General features: G+C 42.6%; 2 protein-coding genes across 9 annotated transcripts in view; one reads left to right on the forward strand and one right to left on the reverse strand.

Annotated features, from left to right (window-relative positions):
• clcn3 (chloride channel 3) overlaps positions 1-13,299 on the forward strand; it is a 32,581-nt gene extending 19,282 nt beyond the window's left edge. For 5 of the 8 annotated variants that reach the window (XM_044020383.1, XM_044020382.1, XM_044020388.1 and 2 more), the window contains 10 exons: positions 737-859; positions 1,158-1,364; positions 1,969-2,049; positions 2,143-2,395; positions 3,076-3,368; positions 3,806-3,992; positions 4,319-4,717; positions 5,306-5,522; positions 6,668-6,743; positions 10,838-13,299. In XM_044020383.1, the coding sequence (XP_043876318.1) occupies positions 737-859; positions 1,158-1,364; positions 1,969-2,049; positions 2,143-2,395; positions 3,076-3,368; positions 3,806-3,992; positions 4,319-4,717; positions 5,306-5,522; positions 6,668-6,743; positions 10,838-11,029 (2,028 nt within the window). In that variant the 3' untranslated portion in view covers positions 11,030-13,299. Of the gene's footprint in view, positions 1-736; positions 860-1,157; positions 1,365-1,968; positions 2,050-2,142; positions 2,396-3,075; positions 3,369-3,805; positions 3,993-4,318; positions 4,718-5,305; positions 5,523-6,667; positions 6,744-8,570; positions 8,618-10,837 lie in introns of all 8 variants that reach the window. The other 3 variants (XM_044020386.1, XM_044020389.1, XM_044020385.1) reach the window with 2 other exon arrangements.
• An 840-nt stretch (positions 13,300-14,139) lies between these two features.
• On the reverse strand, positions 14,140-22,085 carry mfap3l (microfibril associated protein 3 like). Its single transcript, XM_044020411.1, has 3 exons — positions 21,908-22,085; positions 20,039-20,431; positions 14,140-16,590 (listed from the first exon to the last, which is right to left on the reverse strand). The coding sequence occupies exons 2-3, from the start codon at positions 20,304-20,306 to the stop codon at positions 15,614-15,616; spliced, it is 1,245 nt and encodes a 414-aa protein (XP_043876346.1). The 5' UTR covers positions 20,307-20,431; positions 21,908-22,085; the 3' UTR covers positions 14,140-15,613.
• Positions 22,086-22,505: the final 420 nt, after the last annotated feature.

Consider the following 22,505-nt stretch of genomic DNA (forward strand, 5'->3'; position numbering starts at 1 on the left):
ACACTAAAACTATGAAGGAACATTTATAAAGTTATGTTATGTAGAGTTCCCAACGGGTCGGGTACGGTCCGAAAAATTCTGCAAATAAGGCGGGTCGGGTCGGGTTGGGCCTCGGGCTTCCTTTTTTCCCCCTCATAAAACACATTTCTTGCAGTTTGTAAATTATATGTTGCTGTGAATCATCGGTGTTCACGTGTGGTGAAGAGTAAATGTGGCTGCCTGCTTGATGGAGAGGGGCAGATCTGACGCCCCTGCATGCGCACCGGTTTTGCGCACCACTCCACAAAGCTGCAACATTCTTGTGGCCAAAATTCAAACAGTTGTGGATGCTGCCCACTGACCAAAGGGCAAATGTACAACAGATTTGAAGTCCCGCCTGTTAGCCGGTACCAGAGGACCCAGATGACGTGAGCCAGGAGGCGGATGCTGCGTCAACAGCCGCTCCCGCTGCAAATAAAACGCCGCGCTTCGTTCAATGGGAAAATGTATTTCGGGTTAGGTCGGGTGCCGGTGGACAATTCATGCTGCTATGTCGGGCCGGGTCGGGTTTAGGGTGTAAAGACCCGCGGGCTGGGTCGGGTCGGGTTGTAATTTTCAGGCCCGTTGAGAACTCTAATCTTATGTATGTATGTCAACAACACAGTGTTAGACGCAGATGCAAATGTTCAAAGTGTTTCCATAAAGACTGGAACTTAAGAATTCACCTGGTCCTGTCTCCTCCTCCTCCTCTCTGCAGGGTCCCGGTTCATACATCATGAACTACTTCATGTACATTTACTGGGCTCTGTCCTTCGCTTTCCTGGCTGTCTGTCTAGTGAAGGTGTTTGCTCCTTACGCCTGTGGCTCAGGGATCCCAGAGGTGAGGAAAATGATGTGCCTGCAGATGTACGTTTCAAACTTTTGCGGGTCAGACTTGAGCGTTTGCAGTGAGCCTATAAATATTAAAAACAGACATTTGAACATCATGGGTTGCATGAAATTGAGACCTCTGTTCTAGTGGGAAACTCCACTAACCAAGACTTAAAAATGAACCATTGGCTGTATTTACACTACTTGGTCTTGATGCTCACACTGTTGGCATTGTCTTTCACAAGTAACCCTTATCTGAAATCTACATTCAATGTACACTTTCTTTCTTTCTGTCCACCACATTCCAGATCAAGACCATCCTGAGTGGGTTCATCATCCGGGGCTACCTGGGCAAGTGGACCCTGATGATCAAGACCATTACTCTGGTACTGGCTGTGGCGTCCGGCCTCAGCCTGGGGAAAGAAGGACCTCTGGTCCACGTGGCCTGCTGCTGTGGGAACATCTTCTCCTACCTTTTCCCAAAGTACAGCAAGAACGAAGCCAAGAAGAGAGAGGTGAGTCATAGTGAATAACAATCATTGGCTCCTCTGGGACGCCTCCTGTCCTCCCTCCTCTGGCGTAATTAATTCATTTATTTATCAATGAGAGCCTAGAGCACGCTGCACATGCGTGTACCTCTGTTACAGGGTTTGTGTCTCCTGTTCACCTGCTGTGGAGCATCTGCCTTTGAGCATTTGCCTTTTTGAAAATCATGAACATACTTTTACGTAGTTGATCTAGTGCCAAGATTCTGCAGTATGATGCTGCACAAATTTCATAATAAAACGCTGAAAGAAAAACATATTCAGGGAACTGAAAGGCTTGAGTGCTTTTACTTTGAAATAGGAACATGACATGTTGTGTTTATGATGTAAACCATGATACTGAAACTGTGAGGAAAGATCATTTTCACTGTATATTTTTGCTGTTAGAGGCATGCAACACTGTAACCATAGTAACAGACAAAAAGTTGTGTTAAGTTTGTGTAGTTTGACCATGGCAAAACATCCCCCAGTGTTTTATTATTGTGATTTTTTTTCCAGAGTCAAATATAGTTTTCTATGACCACATTCAAGAATTCATCACATTAAATGAGGTGCGTTCGTTTTGTCCTCTCAGGTTCTCTCTGCTGCGTCAGCGGCCGGGGTGTCAGTGGCTTTTGGAGCCCCGATAGGAGGAGTTCTCTTCAGCCTGGAGGAGGTACATGATGTTTCCTGCTCTAAAATTGTAACAGAATGCAAAATTCTAGGATAATGGAGAAAAGGTTTTTACATCTAACTCCTCTTCCTCCAGGTGAGTTACTACTTCCCTCTGAAGACACTGTGGCGCTCCTTCTTCGCCGCCCTTGTGGCTGCCTTTGTCCTGCGCTCCATCAACCCCTTTGGTAACAGCCGTCTGGTGCTGTTCTATGTGGAGTACCACACGCCATGGTACCTGTTTGAGCTGATCCCGTTCATCCTCCTGGGAGTCTTCGGAGGTCTCTGGGGAGCCTTCTTCATCCGAGCTAACATTTCCTGGTGCAGGCGGCGCAAGTCAACGCGCTTCGGTGAGTTCTTTTGACTTGATTCAGCATTCAGTTTGGAATAATATGTGACTCACTTATTAGATAACTGCAACTCTGATTTGAAAGACGCTGCCCTATTTTTGTGTGATTCCCTGAATGTGTACTGGTTTAGAGATCATCTACATCAATGGTTTCTCGTTACTGTTGTATGACATCTGCATTTTCATGACCCTGTAAATGGTAAGTCTGGAAACGCTTCTAGCTCCGTATTCGTCATCTTTTTCTGCTTGTGTTTGGAGATTGTTTGGTCTATTAACTTTATGTGAACTTTGTATTTTCTTTCTTAGTCGCACTGACTTTGTTTATTCGGTCTCTATTTCTGTGATTGCATACATTGTAATGTATATAATGTAAACAGTGTGCATTCTCTTTGCAATGCTCATCGCCAATTTCTCCTTTTTGCTGTGTTTCCGTAGCAGCGTTACAGCTCCACATACAGGCCTGGCATATGTACTACAGCGCTTGGAGTCCTTTTTGTTTCTTGAAACAATGCCATGTTTACAGAAAACTCTTTAATAACAACAAAGAAAAAGATAATTTCCAGGCCTAAATGTTAATGTTTTCTTCAATATGCAACAGTAATTGATTTAAAGCTGCAGTGAGGAAGACCTAAGAGAGACCTCACACACACTCTTGACACCGTGTGTTGTCTGTGTCTGCAGGGAAGTACCCAGTTTTGGAGGTGATCCTCGTGGCCGCCATCACAGCTGTGGTCGCTTTCCCGAACCCGTACACGCGCCAGAACACCAGCGAGCTGATAAAAGAGTTGTTCACCGACTGTGGCCCACTGGAGTCGTCTCAGCTCTGCCAGTACCGCAGCCAGATGAACGGCAGCAAGGCCTTCTCTGACAACCCTAACCGGCCGTCGGGGCCCGGTGTCTACGCCGCCATCTGGCAGCTCTGCCTGGCTCTCATCTTTAAAATCATCATGACTATATTCACATTTGGACTCAAGGTGATGCCCGAATGTATGAATATGTTTAACCAGTAGAGTGCGGCCTGGGTTGCATTTCAGAGAGAGAATATTCACCTACAGTCAGTCAACAACAGTTGTCCAGTATATGAAATGAACATGTTGAACTGTAACTACTTTTAACTATTTACATAATCCAACCATGGTGGTTTATTTTGAGTTGTTGTGGAGGAAACGGATAACATCCATCGTGAATGGCTTCAATAGCCTGTGTGTGGTGTTCACTGTCTTGTTGTAAAATACTAAAAAACTTTTTATTGTCACTTCTTTTTACACATATATTTATTAAATACAAAAAAAATTGCTATATTTAACTCTGAACCTGACATACCTGTTGGGTCCCTTTTGGGTCGAGTATCTAGTCACCGTCACGTTTTTAATCGAGGCTAAAACCCACTTCCTGTTTCTCACCCCGTCAGGTGCCGTCAGGCTTGTTCATCCCCAGCATGGCAATCGGGGCGATCGCAGGGCGAATCGTAGGCATCGCCATGGAACAGCTGGCCTACTACCACCATGACTGGTTCCTGTTTAAAGAGTGGTGTGAGGTCGGAGCAGACTGCATCACTCCAGGTCTTTACGCTATGGTGGGGGCAGCGGCGTGTCTGGGTGAGTCAGCAGTTATATACGGCAGTGCAGTGAAGTGTACAGTTACTGTCAACAGTTTATTTTGATGCTTGTGAGTTTTACCGTTTCACATATTTGGGAATCTCTGACCGAGCATGCCAAGCTAACAATAATGTAAGAAGGAAAACAGTATTTGGGAATTGCTGACTCAGCAGTTGCAACTAATGATTTGATTTACTATGGGAGAAAAAATTCAGAAAAAAATTTAATATTTCAAATACAAGTTGTCATTAAAAGTCATTCTTCATGACTATGATTTCTAATTGTTGTATATCTTTATTTTTCTTCTTACTCTTCCTCCCATGCAGGTGGTGTGACCCGAATGACGGTCTCCCTGGTCGTCATCGTCTTTGAGTTGACCGGCGGTTTAGAGTACATTGTCCCCCTCATGGCCGCGGTCATGACCAGCAAATGGGTGGGCGACGCGTTTGGCCGCGAGGGAATCTACGAGGCCCACATCCGTCTGAACGGATACCCCTTCTTGGACGCCAAGGAGGAGTTTACCCACACCACGCTGGCCAGGGAGGTGATGAGGCCACGTCGCAGCGACCCGCCGCTTGCCGTCCTGACGCAGGATGACTTGACGGTGGAGGAGCTGCAAGGCGTCATCAACGAAACCAGTTATAATGGTTTCCCTGTGATAGTGTCGAAGGAGTCTCAGAGGCTGGTGGGCTTTGCTCTGCGAAGGGACATCACTATCGCTCTAGGTAAGAAAATCAATGGCCACTTTATTAGGTACACCTGTTCAAACTGAGCATCAGTGTGAAAGGTGATTTAAGTGACTTTGGATTCAAGTATTTAGTATTTCAGAAATTGCTGATCTATTGGGATTATCACATACAACCATCACCAGGATTAACGTATGTATATCTGTCTGTACCAGATTTTGTTTGCACATAAATTTCAAAATCCATTCCATTTTTTCAGTTCTGTATGAATGTTGTAGTGGTTTTTGTGGTTCTTTTTGACAGAGGTACCGTTCACCCTGTTATTGGAGTTGATGTACCATCAAAATAATCTTGGAGACATTATTTGAAGGTTGAAATCCCATATTGTGTCAATTTTATTTGGTGAACCTTTTGCTAAGAGAATCTGTTATTCTCCTGTATCTCGGCCAGCTGCCATTTTCATTTGTTGCCTATGTCAATTTGTCATACAAATAACACCTGAACTATCACTTATACTTGTTGCGATGCTGAATACCAAAGTTCTGTGTGTTTATGAATAAGATGAGTTTAGTTTGTTTGATGTATTTCAAACACTATGCCTCTGTCTTTTTGTCCCTTTCTTAACAGAAAATGCTCGTCGTAAGCAGGAGGGAATCCTGCTAAACTCCAGAGTGTACTTCACTCAGCACGCACCCACCCTGCCGGCCGACAGCCCTCGGCCCTTAAAGCTGCGCTCCATCCTGGACATGAGCCCCTTCACTGTCACCGACCACACACCCATGGAGATCGTGGTGGACATCTTCAGAAAGCTGGGGCTGCGCCAGTGTCTTGTCACTCACAACGGGTAAGTAGGTAAACAAAGAGAGTGGCATTATTGAATGATGGCTGGAAGGAGAGAGGACAGATCCTTCTCTCCGTCCTTCTTTGACACGTCCGAGGTTGACAAACATTGCAGAAACACATGTACACACTGTCTTGTGTTCCTGGATGTGTTCTTTAATCTGCATGGCCTTTTATCCCTCCTCCAGAGCGATAACACACCAAGCTACTCTAACTAACTACAGCTGCATAACAAGTATTATGTGTTGAGCAAATATAGTCAGTCAGGAACACTCAGGTTTTTGCAGAGAGCCACCTGCTGGTGTGATGTAGAGATGAGGGGATCGATCACACACCATTGTTAATTTACTCCCCGGGTTTCAGACTTCTTGTTATTGTTGCTGTGCAGCAGTGTTTATTTTCATTTTCCATTTTTATATCCATCTTTTTGAATTAAACAAGACTGGTGTTCTATATTTTCCTTGAAAACCAAAAAAAATCTCATGAAAAGATCAAAACGAGTAGCACTTTATAAGTCCTTTTCTCTGTAAACAGGTCACAAACATATCTATTTGTTTTTCCAGCCAGGAATCACATGTCGCCTTTGGTGAGGTTGTCCCGAGTTTTCCGAGTCGGGAATTCCCTGTTCCGACTAAAAATTTAACACTTAAACAATAAACTATTATTTCACCACAGGGCCACATATAGACAAACGACCATTCACTCTCATACTCTCACCAACGATCATCTGCATGTTTTTAGACTGTGGCAGGAAACCCACGCACACATGGGAAGAAACATGCAAACTCCAAATGAGTGTGCTCATGTTTATTGTGACAGTGTGGCAGTTTAGCTCAATGCATTTTTGTTGGTTTTGACCTTTTCATTGGATTTTATGGCAAAAAAAAAGAAAGAAAATATCACCAGACTTGTACATGAACATTTTCATGGTGTACATTTTATATAATTTACATTTTTGTTCATGTTCAAATGAATTCCTAAAATGTTTTGTTGTCTTTGTTATAATTTGAATCTTGTCATTATGAGATATGTTTTATGTTAACACTGTAAAGTATTTTAAGTTCCCCCCTGTTATGTGCAGTTTGTGTTTTTGTTTATTTGTTTTTTGTTTATTTTGGCAGTTTACTGAGTAACAAGTGTGTGTTTCAGGATTATGTTGGGCATCATCACAAAGAAGAATATATTAGAGCATCTGGAGGAGCTCAAGCAGCACAAGGAGCCCCTGGTGACTACTAGCCCCACCCCTCTACACACACCCCTCCCTTACTTTCGCACCTGTCTCTTAGGCTCCGCCTCTCAGGAGTGACGCATGACACGCGGTGTGAACGGCTGTTGACAGTTCCCAGCTTAACATTAAGATCTCCCACTCTTCTGTCCTTCCTACTGCTGGCACTCTGCTGATGTTTGTGGGTTGTTTGGTTGGTTTGGATTCACCTCTAATGGTGTTAGAGCAGCATGTGTAGACAGATGACCTCTGACCTTCATCTTCACCACTGGTAGCTGTAGCACATATGGAGAGGGCTGCGTATATAGGAAATCTGTTCTTCTGTTGTTGTGGGTCTGGTAAAGTGGGACCTGTATGGGAACTGTCACCTGCTTCAGTGTAGAGCCTCTTTCAGACATGAACCTTTTTACACAAATGTGCTGGCAGTTTAACAAGACAATATCACTCATTATTTATCATTTGTTTTTTTGTAAATTCAATATATTCAATCTGCAATCCCACATCAGAAGAAATCTGAAATACGGAAAAATGGAGATGCACTTTCCAGTGACCATATAATATATGCAACTGTCCCACCGTCTAAATTCAACTTCAGCTATTTGATCATTTGATCTTTTTAAATGCTTAAATATATTTTGAGGTTCAGGAAACATCAATCAGTGCTTTTCAACAGTTTTCAACAAGTAGTCAATGAAACGACAAAATATTCAACATCAATTATGAAAATAATTAGTTAGTTGCTGCCCTAATTGTCAAATTTTCAATCTGTGAAGCGATGTGATGACGATGTTTTTTTTCTGCTGATGTGCCCCCTAGTGGAATATTCCAGAACTATGCGGAGCACACTAATTATGTTAACAAATATGCTGTTTTCACATCTCGTAGTCTACTTAAATCCATGGTTGAACAGCAAGTGCAAGTTTAGCAACGTGTCCATGAATAAAAATATGACAGAAATACAATCACCAGTAAAAGAAGCAGTGGTTGTGTTGCTCTGACTTCTGACCACAGCTGGACCGCACCAGAAGTACATGTTTCCACAAGCTTTAGAATGATTTGCCACTATCAGCTACAAACCTTATGACCCTTGTTTGATGCCATAGTGGCATTACTGTGTTGGACAGGCCTGGGAATCACAGGGTACGTCACGATATCACGATACGATTCTGTGAAAATCACTAAATTGCAAGACAATAGTATAGCGAAATATATCAGGATGTCTGTCAAACTGAAGAAAAGAAAATGTCCGTGAGCATAAAGTTTATGTATTGAACGTGGATGGAACATCTCTTAACGTAGCTTTCTCCGCCATTATCCCGCCGTAAACTCGCTCTTCTTCAGCCAGGTAACTTCCCGCCGTGAGTAGCGAAGTAGCGACACTGTAGAGTGAAACGGGCAGCGACCGTTTACTTGAGACTTTACTTTTGATATGTCGCCAAATGTATGTTTGAAGTGTAACAAACACATCTGGATCTTTTCCATGTCTGAAAAGTGCTCACTCGACTTTGTAGTTCTGTGAAACTGTATTTTAACCTCCTGTAGCTCTGATTAGTGCTGTCTTAGCTCACTAGCACCTTCATTAGATGTGTTTATAGGATGTTGTGATCTTAGTAACTTTAAAGCTCTAATGTTTTATAAATGATATACTCTATTTTATATACAACCTATCACACATCTGCAGTCATGGTTGTTTCCTCTTCCTCCTTCTTCACAACATGTTGAAAATATTCCCCACTCAGTTTTCTGTCTCCATTAACAACATTATTTTTTGTTGTTGTTTTTTTTTTAAACCCCTCCCCTCTCCACTCCCCCATTTTGCCTCCTGAGTCTCCACAGATTGACAGCATGTGACCCGTCGCCGTAACAACCACTCGGCGAGTAGCTAGCCGCCTTGGGAAGCGGAGCGCTGTCGTTTTTAAGTGCATTTAAGGGTGGAGTTAGATTCCCTCCCATGTTTCTCCTGTAGTCGTAGTGAGCGCTGTGGTGGCGTGACGTTGTGCTGATGATTGGTGTTAGAAGCTCTGTAGTGACCTTAGTCGGTTAGTGTGGTGTGATAGCATTTAACCTGATGAAGTAATCCCTAATCCCACAGTTTAAGATGCTAGTGTTTCCTCTGAGGCAGCGGTGTCGCGTCCAATTTCAAGTGAGAGAAAAAAAAAACAATCTTCACTTTTATAAGTACATGATTAAAATGACAAAAAGTCAAAAGAGTTTGTGTTAAATTAAAGAGAGTGAAATAGAACATTTATTTTACTTTTCTTTATTGTTAAAGTTATTATTGTTATCATCCCCATTTATGCCGGCATCGTAAAGTAGTTTGTAACATGGATTTTCTCTACTTACAAGTCAGGTTTTTCATATTATTTAATTAAATTTTTTATTTTTTATTAGCTTAATACATTTCTGCTGAGTCATGCCGAGAAATGTATTAAATCTTCAGCTACAGCTGAGTGCAGTTGAAAATGTAGTTTAAAACCTTCCTGACGACCTCACTTTGTGTCTATAAATGATATTGATAATTCATTTGAAATGTAGTTTTTGTAGGCGTTAAATATGTTAAAATACTAATTTAAATAAGAGATGGACTGACTCACAGGAAACACTGGCCTCGTCTTCCTTCCAAGTGTCTGTGACTGCCTGTGTTTGATCTCAGCAGCTCTTGGAAAGTCGCCTCCTGTTGCTCAGTAGCTGTAGCTCTAATCCAACCGAAGGTCATCTCCACTCCTGTCTCTCAGATCTGGGTTCAAATATCATCATTATTATTATTATTATTTTCTTTCACTTCTGAATGAAGCTGACTGTTCGTGATGATGAGTAAATGCATTGTGACCGTTTTGGACCCAGCTCTGCTCTGTTTCCCAGCTGTTTGTCAATCTCCAGATGTTTCTTGTCGCCCTGACCTCAGGCCTGAATTCAAGAGCACAACAAGCAGAACTTTGGTTGTCTTAGACCTTTTACCCGGATCTGTTCAGACCTGGTGATAACATCCATTCAGAGTGATCCACTTACGGGCAAAATCACACCGAGTTCAGCTCTGAACACTCCTTAATCCGTCCTGAATGTATTCCTCAGATCCAGCGTCAACATCCACATTGGGAGCTGGTCTGAGGACACATGTGACCACATTACTGTCCTCAGGACTCATTAGAGACCGCCTCCTCAGCTGATGTCTTCTGGTCCACTTTTTTTACACTCATCAGTGCCCATAGTTCCATACTTTGGTTTATTTTTTTCCTAGTGGTTAAAACTTATGCGGCGGCATCATTGACATCATCTTGTCCTTGTCCTTGGTCACATGTTACTGTCCGCTGTGAAGAGCTGAACTCAGGATGGATAAAGTGTGATACCAGGTGTGAACAGGGCCTCTGAAAATCCACCGTGAGCCGAGTCTGACGTGTTCTCTTGGATCAGAATCACGACTGAGGGAATATTGTGAAAGTCATCAGACGCACACACACTCGCGTCTGACTCCGTGTTTGTTAAAGATGGAGGAAACGGCTCTGTCCCACGAGTCAGACATGATAACACCCGTTACAGCGCCCTCTGCTGGTCCCACACTGAAGTTATTCTAATAAGAGCAGTTGTCGCAGGGTTTCGTTTTCTGTCGTTTCTGATCAGCTACGCGTTCAGGTCCTTCAAGGCGCTCAGACTCGTGTGACAGAGAGATTCCTCCTCCCTCTTCTTCCTCTTTAGCATTTCCTGTTTCCCTTCAGGATCCAGTTTCCCTTCTCGTCACCAGCTGCTAATAACAGCTGGGACAGAAATGTCTTCCTGTCCTGAAGACAGTAGTCGGTTGTGTTTCTCAGCTGCTTTCACATCTCTCTTCCTCTCTGGTTCCTCACCATCGTTCCTCTCCTTCCTCTCCTTCCTGATGACTCTTGCTCCCTCAGGGACTCCTGTTTTTGTTGGCTTTGATTTTTATCATTTAATAGTGTTATTTTTAAAAAAAAGGAAATAAATCACAATCTACGCCAACAAAAACACACCATGTTGTTTCCTGCTGCTCACCACAAACCACCTTTACCTCCTCACTTGTATCTAACCCTCTTTTTTCCCCTCCTTCTCCTCCTCCTCCTCTTTGTCTCCCCCTGCAGGCGGCTGCTTGGTATTATCACAAAAAAAGATATCCTCCGTCACATGGCGCAAATGGCAAACCAAGATCCCGAGTCCATTATGTTCAACTGATCTGCTCCTTCCAGGACGGCAGAGTGGGAGAGGACGACGACACTAATCAGGGAGAGGAGGAGGAGGAGGCGGTGCGTCTCCTTGACGACACCGATCTCTGACATTCGGATCCTGGTTGTTGTTGTTTTCTGTTTTGTTTTTGTTTTGTTATCAGCTCTGTGGTGAACCTCGCTGACTGTCTGACTGACGGTGGCTCACACAGCCTCAGTGGCCCATTTAAAGACTTGTTATTTTTCTGGCTGCTGAGGTCATTTGGAGGTCACGCGTCGAGGACACACAAACACACACACACACAAACACCCACCTAAACACACACACATACACGCGGAAATGCACTTTTTACACACACACACCGTGAACATGCATGCTCGCTCTCTCTCCACACTCGAACCCACAACCTGTAAAATAAACGCTCTTCCTCCGTCTGCCTCACTTCCTGTCTCGTCTCTGCTGTGCTCGTGGTAGGTGGGCGTGGCCTGGCTCAGGGGATCAAAGGTCAGCATGAACCGCCGATCAGGGATGCGATGAGGGACCTTTAACTTCGAATCGGTCGTCTGAATTTGCCGCACACGCAGACACACACACACACGCGTGTCCACACCTGCTGTCCGTCCTCCAAAACATGCTTTGTTTACCCGTGAATTGTGTGTGCGTGTGTTTGAGAATACGTGCGTGTCCTAAAAGCCACTACATTCCAGCCAGGTTACCATGGGAACTGAGAGGAGGTGCGATATATACTGAGATGGCTTTAACCTGTGTGTGTGTGTGTGTGTGTGTGTGTGTGTGAGCGTGCGAGCGTGCGAGCGAGAGAGAGAGAGTGTATTTGAGGTAAAGAGACATAGACGGGTACTGTGTTTCAAGAAGTGAAGGATAAAATGAGTGTGTGTTTTCATTTCTGAGCCAGCTTGAACGTGTGTGTGTGTGTGTGTGTGTGAAGAAAGAGAGCGTCCTCTGTTACAAGTTTAAAAAAAAAGAGACTTTTCTTAATCTACTAACTCTCACTAATGATCTCGCCATAATCAGTACAAAATCTGCACTGTTTTACGTGAATGTGTTGAAATGTGGCGACAGCTCTGCGTGTTTGTTTGTTTGTTTTTTTCCTTTGCGCTGGAATCTGCCTGTGTTATAGTTTTTTTAACAGGAAGTCGTATTTGCTAACTATTAATTTCTCCTTTTTAAAAAAAAAGAAAAAAAGGCCATGTTTGCTCAAAGGTTCCACAGCTGCTGTTGTTTTTTTACACTCCATCTTTTGGAAGTGCGACTTTTACACTAACTAACATTAAAAATGCAAATATTAACGAAATCTTAAAACGGATACTTTATGTTTGGTGATTTGTCCACATCAGAATAATTAAATATTGTATATTTTTAACCGACTAATTCTTGCATCACAATACTCAGTTTGGGCTTGATTTAAAAAGAAATGATGAGGAATAAAACCTGACATTTAAAACACAAAAAAAGTACAAACTCAACCAGGTGGTTGTACGCGTGTAAGAAATTAATATGATTATTTTATCTTCAAATTTTGCCAAATTAAAAACAATTTCACTCAAATTTTATGGAAAAATTGTGACACTAACAAAAACCCACAAGTCCAAAACACTCATTAGTTAAATGTCCAGGATTTCAAGCCTACCTGAACCACTTGAACTCACCACACTCTTTCTTTTAAGTCTATGATCTCTTAATCATTTCCCAGCTTGTGAGAAAATGGTTGATTTGAAATCTCTGCACACAGGAGTCGTTGGTCCACCGCTGCTGCCAACACTTAGGTTTAAATGTGTTATTTTAAAATCCTTTTGTTCAGATTTACTGAGGTGACACAAACTTACCACACGAGGCAGCAGTGGACCAGCAGCTCCTGTGTCTCTGTGAGCTAAAAAGGAAACATCTTTGGTGTGAGAGTGAGTTTTGGGTTCATGGACAAGGCCGTGTCCAAACCCACTCTTTTTAAAAGAAAACCCAACAAAAACTAAACACTCCCTTTAAAAGGAACGCCTCAGAGCATGTTTAAATGAAAACCATGAAAGGAAAAGAAGCAACGTTGAGCTGCACCTTACCTGTAGGCAGCAGGTGTGTGTGTGTGTGAATGAATGAATGAATGAGTGAGTGAGTGAGTGAGTTGTGTTTCATCGTCCTCACCACGTGTCAGTGTCGCAGTGACCGTCCGTCCTGCTGTGGTTCTTTGTTAAACCCGTGCTGTTGCCTAACATTCTGTTTCACACTGATCTCGATGTTATTTTGTTTTTTTTAATTTATGGCTAGTGTTGATACAGTTGTGCATTATTCTGAAGACTTTTATGTATGATTATGTTGTTGGATTGTACATTTAAAACAAAATATGTAAAGATTAAATTTCGTTTTAAAAGGAACAAAAGTTCACGTGTCGTCGTGTTGGTGTTTCTTTCCTTCACACGGTTTGTCTTTCACCACAGTCAGGCCGGATTATTTTGTCCTCATAATCTACATTATTAGACGCCAATCTTTAATCTTGTCTTTTATTCTTGTTGTTGACATTGGTGCCAAAATAATTCTGATTAAAAAGTGAACATATTGATTAAAATTGTGAAGATTTAACATAATCAGTGTGATAAAGATTGGTACTTCTTATCATTCCTGATCATGAAAACTAAAATTAAATGAAAATAATATGTATATAGAGACATTTTTACTTTGCTATGGCATTAATCCAATACTTAGGTGCATTAACAGGCATTTTTATGGTATATTTAAGTATTTGTTTGGGCCCTCAATGACGTTTTATAATTTCCTGTTGCTAATTTGTACCCAGTTGTTTCGTATTCAGGTGTTTCTGAGACGTTTTTACTTCACCACAGGGAGTGGGAGTGAAGTATTGTTTTAGTGGCTCTGTCTGTCTGTCTGTCTGTCTGTCTGTTTCCGCACTTGCACTTGTCAATATGACCAGCAGAGGCCGCCAGAGGCTTATTGCATGAATGGGTGAAGTCTTCCATCACTGATTGCCTTGTTTTTGTCTGTTTTTTACAACATACAAATTTTCACAGTCTACTTCATCAGGTCATGTTTTTTTCTGACTCGATACACCATGATGTGAAGGTTTATGTGATGTAGCCAATTCATTCTGAATAATATTAATTCTGTGGTTGCTGCTTATTTCAGCTGAATTATTGCCGTTTTAGAGGTTTTTGTGACATTATTATAACTTATTCAAAAAACACATTTCAAAGTCTCTAGATAAATTATTTTATTTTATTGATTTTTTTTTTGCACAGCACTTCCATTTTTATTCCACTACCAAAAAAAAACGGAGGCATTTCAAGAGCACCAGTAAAAGAACAGAGTCCAGTTCATCTCCACCACAGAATGGACTATTAGCCAAGCAAAGGAAGAAAGAAGTCCTTTTAGTCCCACAGAAAGATGGCAAACATCTCCATTGTTCAATTTCACATGCAGCAGAAATGCAACTGTACTGGAAAGAAAATAAGCCTCTGCAGAAGCGAGAGGAGGCTGAGAAGTGGAGTTAAAAATCTAAAAGGGCACATGACAGAGGAGAACAAGCTTCTCTTCTCGACTGAGAAGACAAAAGGACTTTTTTTTTTTTTTTTAACTAGCTGAGGAACCAAAATCACAATACAGCAGGTAATAATATTATTATACTTAATAATAAATCAAAGGAAACAAACTCTATCCAGAAGTGTGTGTGTGTGCATGTGTGTGCGTGTGTGTGCATGTGTGTGCGTGTGTGACCCAATCAGGGAATACACTCAGGTTAACCTGGTTTACTTATTTCGAGACATACAGTAGAACATACAATCATGAAGTTGTGACCACTCTGATTTTTTTTGATTCAGTCCAGCATGCATCTCTGTGTGAGTGGGACATTGTGAAATACAAGTGGATCAGCAGTAACGGAGGCTGGGCCACCCATACAGTTGATTTTATTTTGCCATGACTAGATTAATGACGACGAAATTTCAGTCGGAAAATCATCTCGACATTTCCATCAGAGAGAGCGACCGCTCCACAGACGCTGCCTCTGAATCCGAACAGTCGGTCTCAGACTGTGTTTCGCTGACGTCACCAAGGAGAGAGACTTCACGTGATTATTATTTTTTACTGCTTCCAGTCAAAAGAGTTTCAGCAGCTCAAAAACGAACTCACATTTCAACCACATCTGACACTGACTGTCCGGATTCAGTGGAGCTTAATCTCGTCATGGCATGAAAAAAAACATTTTGTCTTCACGCGTGGCCCCAGTACTTGAATGTTCATGGTTTTTGTGAAAAAAAAGCAACGAGGCAGATTTCTTCATAGAAATCTTACCACTGTAAGAAACTAAAGACTGAAATATCAGGGACCCTAAAGTGAGACTTTAAATAATATGTGTAATTGATGGTAATTTCAATACGGTTATGTTCCTTTACAATTCTCTGCTTTTTACATTAATAATAACATAGTTTATTCCACCTCACGTGTACATTCAACCATGGAAAGACCAGAGTGAGAGAAACAAAAATCAAGTGTCTAAAAACCTTGTATCAGTAAGAACTGCCTACAGAGGTTTAAAGAGATTGTTCTGTTCAGAAAAGACAAATAAAAGTATGATAAATTCTCTCCAAAATGTGAACTAAGAAAATGTTTTGTGGACCTTTAGATTATTTTTTTTCAAGTGAAAATGCATAGCAGGAGAAGTCCTCGTTTCATCACACATGGCTTTCATAGAACACCTGGCAGGACGGGCTCTTGTTAGCCTCAGGCTCTGTCGCAGCCTGTTCCACACTCTGCTCCGCCTCCGCCACCGCCCCTGCCTCCGCCTCCGCCTCCGCCCCTGCCTCCACCCCCGCCTCAGGTTGCTCCTCAAGGTGAAGAGGAATGAGAGGTGGTAGGGAGGGAGGGGGAGGTGAGGAGGGTGGGGCCTCTGGGGGAGGTGGAGCCTCGATGCTGCAGTAACCTCCGCCGGCGAGCTGCGGGTGGACAGACACCTGGATGGCGATGTGCTGCGGCTGCTCCTGAACGGAGGAGTTGTCGGAGTCGGCGGCGGGAGATTCGCTGCGTTCCCTCTCCCGCCCGTGCTCTCTCTCCTGCAGGATGGTGAAGACGTCTCTCGCCCCGATGGAGGGGACCCTGCCCGTGACCTCGCGCCGCCCCTCTGGTGCTTGTCTGACGAAGGTGTGCCTCATCTCTTCCACGCCCACCACCTCCAGGATCTCCTCCATGAAGGTGCGGCAGTTCATGATGAGCGGCGGCAGCGGGATGCTGCGGGCCAGCTCCTCGATGTACCGCGCAAACTCCATGGTCTTGAACTGCGTGACCTTGGCGAGCTCCAGCGTCTTGGCCGAGGTGATGATGGGGATCCTCTTGGCAATCTCGAAGGCCTTCTGCAGCTTCTCCGCCCCCTCGGTGCGGAAGAACTCGTTGATGGCTTTCTCCGTCTTCTTCAGGTGGCTGCTCATCATGCAGAGGCGCGTGACGTTCAGGGCCATGATGATGGCGAAGGTGACCAAGCACACGACCATGTAGTACACGCCCATGTCGCCCTTGGTGATGACCACGCGGAGGGTCACCGTGCAGTTGGAACTGCCGAGCGCGTTGGACGCCATGCAGGTGTACTTTCCACGATCTGCAAACTCAATGCTGCTGATGTTAAGAATGCCGTCGTCCAGCAGCCACCACTTCCCACCTGCAGAGACACAGAGACGTTATGGAAACTGAGGGCGGTCATAAGTGATGTTAACCCTTGGCGTGCTCAATACTGTAGCTCCTGGACCATTTGTGAGATCTAGAAAAATATGGACTGGCGATCTGTCCAGGGTGTGACCTATGTCAGCTGACATAGGCACAGCATCCCCCGCGACCCTAATGTTTTACAATTCTAAATAAATAAAATCTAAATAAATCCAGAAGGCCTGAACATCATGATGTCATAAGAAGTTAGCATTAGTTAGCATTAATTAGTAGCATCTTCTCATTGCTCAGTACCAAATATTATCAATGAGCATCTGCACAAACTACGCTGCTGTCAATATTTATCATTTGTTTATAGTATGTTCACTTCAGAACCAGAATACTCTTCCTACAGCCCTTTACTACAGAGAGTCTGCCCTCTGGTGGTGAGGTCCTCACAGATTCCTCACGGTTGCTGTGCAAAATGCTGAGGACATGACAACGAGGCTTAAGTAGACGCCAGGCGAGGCCCCCTCTGCACACAGCTTGCTTGTTCCTTGCAGTAGATAACTGTCAGTCCAATTAAGAAGCAATTGAGAGTCAGGCAGGTAGTCTCTGGTGATTCTGGTTGTATCATTTGTGTTAATTAGAGAAAACAGAAGTAGTTGGCACAGCTGTAATGTCTTTTATTTCCTCCCATTTTAAAAGGCACACTAAAATGACTAGTTGGGAGATTGTGCCTGTTCATCTGTGTTCAGATGGAAATAAACCTGTTAACAGACACTCCTGCCTACTGTGTCCTGTTGGCTAGACTGTCTAACCACAAAAAAGAAGCTGCTCGTGTGCTGTAACATGACGACAGAAGCTTGTGTGTGATGCCTCTGCAAAAATACTTCCTTCTGCCACTTTCCTGATGCTTTAGAGTCGTGATTGTCCAGTCAGGTGGACGGTTTAGCTCGTTTGTGTCCTCCATTGACTATATGCACAGTCTCTTCCTGGTTTTTAATAAGCCAGTCCCACTATTTCCAGGAAGCTGTTGCTCAACAATACACTACAGTTGTACAATCAGCGTGTGCAGACGTTACTCAGAGTATTAAGTGACAAGGCTGTGCAAAGAGGGATGCAGCAGTGCTCTGCTGTTGTCCTCTCACAATGCTGAAACTACTAAAAGACTATTTAAATGTTTTCAATCGATATTTGGGGAAGGTTTCACAAAACAACATAATTAGAAGAATCAGAATTTCCCCTCATTTTCCTTCGCTGTGTTTCTGGCAGTTGCTGTTTTTCATTGAGCCCAGCACGAGAACACGCTGTTATGGCAATTAAAAAAACGACCTTTAGGCCTGAAGGAAGGTCCTTAAAGCAGTCATTTATACGGTGATGTCATATCTCATCCTCCATTTTTACTGAGGTCGATCAACTGTATGTTCACTATATGTATTTTTGATGTTTTTCAAAGTGAACATGTTCATCTGTGTGGGTAACTTGAGTCCAGAGTGCACCAGTGACTTGACTGAACCTGCCATGCTTTCCATATTAAAATAGGTGGCGGCTCTGTGTGCTGTGGTTCGAGTAGGGAAAACAAAAGCCATCTCGCTCACATGTTTTCATCAAATGTTTGTTTATAGTCTTTTAAATAAATATGATACTGTATTTCAAAGGTTATTAAGGACCTTCAGTGACTAGTCACCAGCAATGTCTGTCAGTAAGTGAATATATGAATGATGGAGGCTGTGTAGCAAGTGCTTAATGTTCATATCAAACGTAATTAAGTATTTCAAAGGCAAAAAAAAGAAAAAGAAACCCAACAGATCACACAAAGAGAAAGCACCAGGTGTTAATGGAGAGAAAACGGAATGAGAAGAAAGAGAAATGAACAGAAAGAGTGCAGCATCTGCCTCAGGTGGTTGGCGTAAAGGAAAATAGGGGACAGGGGAGAGGTAGGAGACAAAAAGGGGGAGAGAAAAAGAGAAGGAGCAACATAGGGGGTTGGAACAGATCAATATGGACACAGCAAACATAGCAACAAGGACACAGCAAAGGGGACAAAAAAAAAGAACAATTACATAAGCAAGCCAACAAATCCAGAAAGATATACAAATAAATACTATAAATCTTAATTTCACTGAGGAGATAATGGTTTGGACTGTTTTCTGACACAAAACTAAACGGAAAAACTCTAAAAACAGCAAACCTTTTGTACAAATTGTTGATGTTATTATTCTGCCTCTGTTTTTATTAAACAGTAGAATTCACTCGTGAAACTTCTCAAACAAATCACTTCCTCAGCTGCTCAGTCTCTACATTGTGTATGCATAATGAAATCTCTAGCCTTGCATGTCTAGACAACATTCCTGCTTCCCTCTATGCTGCTCGCACGATCAATTTACCACAGCCTGGCCGACAACAGTGTCCCAAACATCCGCTCTTTTAATGTTCGTGCAAGATTTCTAATTTTACCTCCCAACACTGAATCATGCTGCAATCGATGCAGTGCCCGATACTACAAGCGACTGTGTGGGAGAGTGTTCGACAGCTGCAGAGGAAACTACAACTGCAGGTTTCTTCATGGTAGCTTTTAAGTAAACAACTGCCAGCTATTGCCTAAATATACTCCTGAGTGTAACCCAGGGGAAATGGCTCTCATGGTACAGACACTGTTCTGGGTTTGTGGGTCGTCATGGTAATAATAATAATGATAATAATAATAATAATGCTGCCTCTACATGCTTCGACTGCAGGTTTCAACAGGTCTGCTCGGGACTAGAAACAACAGACGTTTCTTCACTCAGAATTCCTTCTGAGGGGGGTCCCAGTGACACAATGACATTTTGTATCATTGTGGCTTTAAAATATATAATAATATTTTCTTATATCTTTAGAATAAGCCTTTTATGTGTACTTTTGACAGGTGTCTTACAGAGGCTGCCATCTTGTGCTGCCATGTTTCTACAGCAGCCTACGTAAGAACAAGATCTTTTTGAGGGTCAGTGTAGTTCCCTGATGCTTTTGGAGGAACAGAAGGGCAGAGGGGAGCGGCGAGAGGGCGTGGTCTGGTCGTGAAACCTGACACAGAGTTGCCTCTCAATCTCTCACACTGTACTTCAAGTGGTGGAGACAGAAAGGTGACGAAGCGACAACTAAGAGGGAGGAGTGTGGGATAACGAGCCTCAGCCTGGTTGGACGAGTGGGTGATAAAAGCTTGTACCAGTGAAGCAAGTGTGGACTAAATGCAGTTATCTGACCAGAGAGACAGTAGCTAGTATACACCAATTTTCATCACAATACCTGAATATGCAAAACAACACTAATAGAATACTTATTTAGGGATTTGTTTGTTGACTTTCAGAAGCCTTGTTTTCCAGTCCACAGTAAACTTGATACATTATGTATAAATTAAATAATAACTGAGAGACAAAGAGAGCAGGAAACCAGGTGTAAAGTAACAGTGCACTCCGTCTTACCACTTGTCTCCGTGTCCAGACGGTCACCATGGGAGTTGAACCACCGAACACTGGGGAATGGGTCTCCAGTGACATTGCAATCAATCAGCACGCAGCTTCCCTCCCGGGCAATTATCTGGTTCACTTTAGTGAACACAACTGGGACAAATCCACCATCGGTCACATTGACGCTCTTTGTTCCGTTTACATCAGTGTCCTCTGATAAGGCGGTGTGAGAGGTGATAAGGGACACCAGGAGCACAGAGACGTATCCACAGGTCCAGTGCATTTTCTCTGAATGATGGCGAGGCTAAAGAGACTTGTCATTCCTCCTGGATCTTCATCCTGTACACTGGCTATCTCTTGATGGTCGAAGGCAATTTGGTATTTAGCTCAGTGGCTTCAAACTTCTTACTGAAATCAAGAAAATAATTAACATTTATTCATCTGATGCCTTTATCGGACAAATACAGCACAGGACAAAACAACAGAGCAGCTCCTCCACTGGCATAAAACAGGCACTTAAATGACACAGGACTGTAACTTAACACTATTTTGATTATTAATGAATTGTTTGCCCTGCAGTACATCTAAAATTAGAGAAATAGAAGAGCAAAGACCAAATGACACATTAACAAGACAAACTGTACTCTTTTCTTGAGAATACATTTGAGTTTTAAGAGACTAAAATTCATTGATTGAACAGTGATAGAAAACAATACAGGATAATCACATTTGAGAGGCTGTTTTCCAATTTCTTATCTGTTTCCTGACAAATTATGGCTCAATCTAGTCAAGAATAAATGGTTAACAAACCACTAAACAGCCTCTCGTTGTGGAGTTAAGATAAGATATTCCTTTGGTGAAGATAAGCTATTCCTTTAATAATCCCACTACATGGATATTAGCTTTATTGTGGCAGCATTAATAATTGGGAAAAAAACGTAAACAGTGATAGTTTATTCCCATAGGAGGTTGTATTTCACTGCAACAAGCCACAAAAGTGTCTACAAGAAATCTGAAAACTGAAGTGATTTTTACTGCCTTTCTTTTGACAGTAATGTAGTTGATATTTGTAATTAATGTCTCGTTTTGTATGCGGCGTCAAAGACAGCGTATAACATTGTGGACAACACAGTTCAAATTAACCTCATTGCCTCCCTGATCATATTCACATTCATTAATAGTTAAATAACGGCATAAAACCACCAACACCACCATTTAATCCGGCTAAAATTTGGTCACGGCTAAAACCAGTCATATCATAGCACTTATAACAACATATATAAGTATCTATAGATAACATGACGTGTGTTCGGCAGTCTTCTGCTGTGTCTTGATAAATATATAATAACCACACTACAACATGGAAATAACGGAGCTATGCGGGCTCCGTCTAAATGCTGTTCACATGACTGCAGCACTTAGTCGCCGCATTTGAGTCACATACAAATGTACTCACGACAACATCGCTCAATGTGTATATGTCAAAGGTACATTTGATAAGTGCTACGACGATTTAAACGCATTAAACCGTGTCGTTTATACGCAACACACAACAAAGGCGTGGGACCCGGCTATGTACTGGGCCGCTCCGTGTTTCTCTTATCACGGGACCCTTTCGGAAGAATGCACTGTAAAACACGACCGTAAAAACAACGTCTGTTAAATACATGTACATGTTTAATTAATTACGATTGTTTTAGTTTTCCCGGCAACAGTATTTCGTTATATTGCAACCGGTAATACACGGATAACGTTCTGAATTCACGCCGACAAAACGGGGCAGCGCTGCAGTCCAGTTGCCGACTCAGCGTCGACGTTAGCGGCTAAATGTTGATCAAAATGTAAGGTAATTCTTCATATCTAGAGCCAGTTTTGTTTACTTACACCATGGTCCGCTTGAGTGTCACTGCGGCTCTGCTGTAGGACACACCAGAGTAGTTGTTTTGTCGCTTATTTCTCCGCTGTCTCCATCCTCCTCCTCCTGCTATACGTCGTCGTCTTACTGACGTTTGTCCGCCGCTGTGAGGCAGCAACTAGCAACGTGGCCATGTTGATCTAGTTGCGTTGCTGTGACAGACGAGGCTATGACGTTGACTGTGTGACGACAAAGACTGTTATATAAAATAAGTGTATATGTCTTTTTAAACGAGCACTCACAGTGGTGCTATGTATAGTGGACCTATTGGAATTCCAGGAACACAATGTTTTTCTTCGCATTTTTGAAGGCATAAAACTAAATATTAGTCGACATATTATAATATGACGTTTTTGGGTGGTATTAGTCAACATACTATAATATGACGTTTTTGGGTGTGACTATAATTTTAATGTAATTTTAATGTTGATTTTTATGTAATATTAATGTCTTGCTTTTATTATGATGAATGTCATTTCAATGTACAGCTTTTATTTTGATTGCCTTGCCTTGTCTTGTCTTACTATGCTATTTTGGTGTATTTCTGGACGACACACTATAGAACGA

The sequence above is a fragment of the Solea senegalensis genome, linkage group LG3 (genome assembly GCF_019176455.1).
Source record: "Solea senegalensis isolate Sse05_10M linkage group LG3, IFAPA_SoseM_1, whole genome shotgun sequence".
Classification (NCBI taxonomy): Eukaryota; Metazoa; Chordata; class Actinopteri; order Pleuronectiformes; family Soleidae; genus Solea; species Solea senegalensis.